Source organism: Arachis ipaensis, chromosome B08 (assembly GCF_000816755.2).
Source record: "Arachis ipaensis cultivar K30076 chromosome B08, Araip1.1, whole genome shotgun sequence".
In the NCBI taxonomy this organism is placed as follows: Eukaryota; Viridiplantae; Streptophyta; class Magnoliopsida; order Fabales; family Fabaceae; genus Arachis; species Arachis ipaensis.
The window spans coordinates 89,294,666-89,298,421 of record NC_029792.2 but is presented as its reverse complement, the minus strand read 5'-3'; the positions used below and the strand labels follow the sequence as shown (position 1 = coordinate 89,298,421).

General features: G+C 29.4%; 1 protein-coding gene and 1 long non-coding RNA gene across 6 annotated transcripts in view; one reads left to right on the top strand and one right to left on the bottom strand.

Moving 5' to 3' along the window:
- LOC107613364 (11-oxo-beta-amyrin 30-oxidase) overlaps positions 1-3,756 on the top strand; it is a 41,999-nt gene that overhangs the window by 1,138 nt on the left and 37,105 nt on the right. The window contains exons 2-3 of one of the 4 annotated variants that reach the window (XM_016315330.2): positions 1,601-1,818; positions 2,000-2,244. The exons of 2 other annotated variants lie outside the window; for them this stretch is intronic. In XM_016315330.2, the coding sequence (XP_016170816.1) occupies positions 1,601-1,818; positions 2,000-2,244 (463 nt within the window). Of the gene's footprint in view, positions 1-1,583; positions 1,819-1,999; positions 2,245-3,756 lie in introns of all 4 variants that reach the window. One more of the 4 variants, XM_021109556.1, reaches the window with a different exon arrangement.
- On the bottom strand, positions 720-3,691 carry LOC107613366. 2 transcript variants are annotated; one of them, XR_001614016.2, is made up of 3 exons: positions 2,947-3,691; positions 2,077-2,554; positions 720-1,792 (listed from the first exon to the last, which is right to left on the bottom strand). It is a non-coding gene; the product is annotated as an uncharacterized LOC107613366 (long non-coding RNA). The 2 variants fall into 2 exon arrangements; XR_001614015.2 differs by lacking the exon at positions 2,947-3,691 and having other exon boundaries at positions 2,077-2,940.

The following is a 3,756-nucleotide window of genomic DNA, read 5'->3' as shown; positions in this document are numbered from 1 at the left end:
ATTAAATATTTCAAAATTTTTGCATTTTTAGTTTTAATCAATTTTCGATCAAAACCGAAATACTTTTACTAATATTTTTTTTATGTTGAGAATAGTTATTATTCCCTCTTTTTACTAATTATATAGCATGAAGATTGTAGTGGTAATATAATGACTTATCTGGATCTTCTCGATATATATTTAATTTTCAGGCTAACCTCCATTTCGTTACATATATTGCCTATCTAGTACTTCCATCAAGAAGTGCACAAAACGTAGTATAAAAAATCCTTAGCCCTTAGGTTGTAATAAGCAACGAATTATTTTGTCACTGGGATTTGTCTAACAAGTAGTTTTAGTTATTGTGCTAATTCGCCAAACATTGTTTACCAAATTATATTAGATTAATACTCAAATTCATTCTTAAAAAAAAATTTATTTTTCAAATTGGTTATAGAAAAGTCACCAAAAAAAAAAAATTGGTTATAAAAAGATTTTGTTAATTATGTGACATCAATTATTATGTCATTATGTCATATGTCACTTAATATGATATGTCATGCATCATTTAACATATGAAAGGACCGATTTAACTTACGATCATATCTTTTGGAAACCAATATATCTAACAAAATATTTTGAAGATCAATTTAGTGATTAGGTTATTTTTCAAAAACAAATTTGAGTATTAACCCGAATTATTTCATTGTGTTCTCCACATACGTGCAAACAAATATGCTACGTATTCTGGACATACTCTGGACTCTGGAGTTCTGTGCAATGAATTTTGTCATAATTTGAAAATAGAAAGAAAAATAAAAAAAAATATTACTATCTTTAATATACAATTAATATCTCAAATCAGTTTTTAAGAAATTCTAGTCAAATACTTTAATAATCAATAAATGTTAATCACAAAATCAGATTGTTAGCACCTGATATATTTAATTGGTAAGGCAAGTTAGTTAGTTGAGAATTTAGTTGAAGTTAGTTATGTTACTTAGCTTGTTAAACCAAGTAAGCAAGTTCTTCTCATTTCTTGTATATAAACCAGAAAGAACTCAATGAAATTCATTGGTTTTTCCATCATTCATTTCTCCAACTCTCTGAATTAACATGGTATCAAAAGAAATTCTTTCACTTTTGCTCTAAGAAGCTTCAAAAAATTCATTCACTAGAACAATCTGAAAGTTGGCAGTGTGTTAATGATGTGGTAAACACTTGGATCCTTAATTAAATTTCAAAGGAGATAGTTACATCTTTGATTTAACACAGTCATTAAAATTTTATTTCGTTAAACAAGTCATTCCTACGTCAGATTGTTTATCTATATAAAGAGACTTTTTAAGGACTCATATTTTTGTCTAATTTAGAAATTTTTTTCTTACCAAAATTTGATATGAGAGAAACTGAGGAAAGAGAAAGAGAAAGATAGAGAGCTCTGAATAATGAAGTGTTGGTGTTAAAAGTTAAAACTGATTCAAGTAGCTATAGAATAAAAGTTCACATTTTTACATTGTAGATTAGCATTTTATACAAAACCCACTTAAGTGGCATAAATATCTACTAGTAACTATTTCTCTAACAAAATAATTCTTATACAGTCCTTTGTATTATACAGGGAAGAATTCTTTTTTCTGGTTTGGAGGAATACCAAGGGTGATTGTCACAGATCCTGAGCTAATCAAAGATGTATTCAACAAGGTCTATGATTTTCCGAAGCCAGATACAAATCCATTGATCAAGTTATTGGTTAATGGTCTTGCTGGTCATGAGGGTGAGAAGTGGAGCAAACATAGAAGAATAATCAACCCTGCATTTCATTTAGAAAAGTTGAAGGTTATTTTCACTACATATATCTGAATTGAAATGATGAGCATGGAATCTTTTCATTCCTCAATAATTTTGATGTGCCATAGTTTGCAATAACTTGAATATACATTATTAGCAAGTAATATATTTTTCTTTCTTATTTTTTTAAGAACCTTATTTGACTTATTTTTTCTATCTTGCTTTGCAGATTATGGTACCAATATTCTTCAAAAGCTGCAATGATATGATAAATAAATGGGAGAAAATGTTGTCATCGAATGGAACCTGTGAAATTGACGTGTGGCCTTTTCTTCAAAATCTGGCCAGTGATGTCATTTCTCGCGCAGCATTTGGAAGTAGTTACGAAGAAGGAATACGAATATTTGAACTTCAAAAAGAACAGCTTAAACTTACAATGGAAATTATAATGAAAGTTTACATTCCCGGTTGGAGGTAAGATTACTTTACATATCAAACCTAGCTTATAATTAACTAATGCAAGATTACCATTAGCAATTGACATTTACTTTTAACAAACACATACAATTTGACACTATTTGAATTATATCTTCAGACAGAAATACAAAAATAAAGAGATAGAAACTAAAATACTAGAGACAGATATGAAAAAGTTTCTATATATCTTGTTTGGTGAAAACATAAATATAAATACAAAAAATTTAAACATATTTTTATCTGTCTCTTACATATTAAACAACTCTCAACCTTCTTCCACTACTATTCCTCATCGGAGATCATCAACCTAAATCAAAATTCAAAAATCTAATCATCATTATTTCTTTTCTTAAAACAAGAAAAAATAGAAAAATGAAATAGATAGATAGATAGGCCTGGGGATTAAAACATGGAAATTTGACATTTCGAGGATAAAATGGAAAGTCCTTGATGCGGGATTGAAGTTTCCATGCCGCTAAGGTTGTGTTTGTTTCTGAAGACTAGGACAGAGATTGAGACTAAATATTGTGTTTATTGATTAGAAAGTGAAACTAAAATTTCAATTTCAAGACATACCCTTCAATACCTTTAAAAAGTGAAGATACATTAGACTGAATTTTACCAAGACGAAAACTGAAATTTTAAATTTTTTTTTTTTTCGAAAATATACTCTTTAAACTCTTGAAATTCAAAGTATACCTCCCAGCCATCGTCCCCTAATTCTCCAGCCAGCATGGTCCCCTTTTCTTCTTGAGGAAACTCCAATTCGCTCCATTCTCCATGTTTTGATCTTTTTCCCACACATCACATTATTACCCAGTAACCCTTGAGCACGCAAGAATGATAACAAGAACTCCAAAGAGGAGGGAAATCAAACACACATGCCCTGCTCTTTGGGAATCACCAAAAAATCGTCGAACATTAGAGACTCGTTGAAAGCATCAAGCTCCGAATTGAGCATGTAGTGCTCCAACAGCTTCTCACCAGGGCTGGGAACCACGATGGTGGGAAAGACGTTCTGCAGCAAAGCTGGGTTAAGAGGGGAAGGTGAGGTATGTGACAAAAGAGAAATGAGAAAAGGTGGACGGGCTAAGAAATTTTATTTGCTTTAGCCTTTATATTTATTTTAAATCATACAAAATATCAAGTAATTTTATTACAAACACCATATAGAGGTTTAATTTATTTTTTGTCTTTTAGTTTTTGTCTTTATGTCATTAGTCACCTTTTTAAATAAAACCTAAACTCGCTCATTATCTTTTTATATGTATGATTAACTTAGGGTTGTTTTGTAATTAATTCATTAATCTGTTTAAGGTAGTATTAGAGATTTCAATCTCTTTGTATATGTAATAATTTATTGATCAACAATAAATTTTTAAATGAAATTTTGATCTGCGATAGATTAATTCTTATCTAATGAATTGGGAGATACCGTGTGAAACAAAAAGATCTTAAAACAAAAAATAAATAAATAAATTTAATAAATTAATTAACTAGTTAATTACT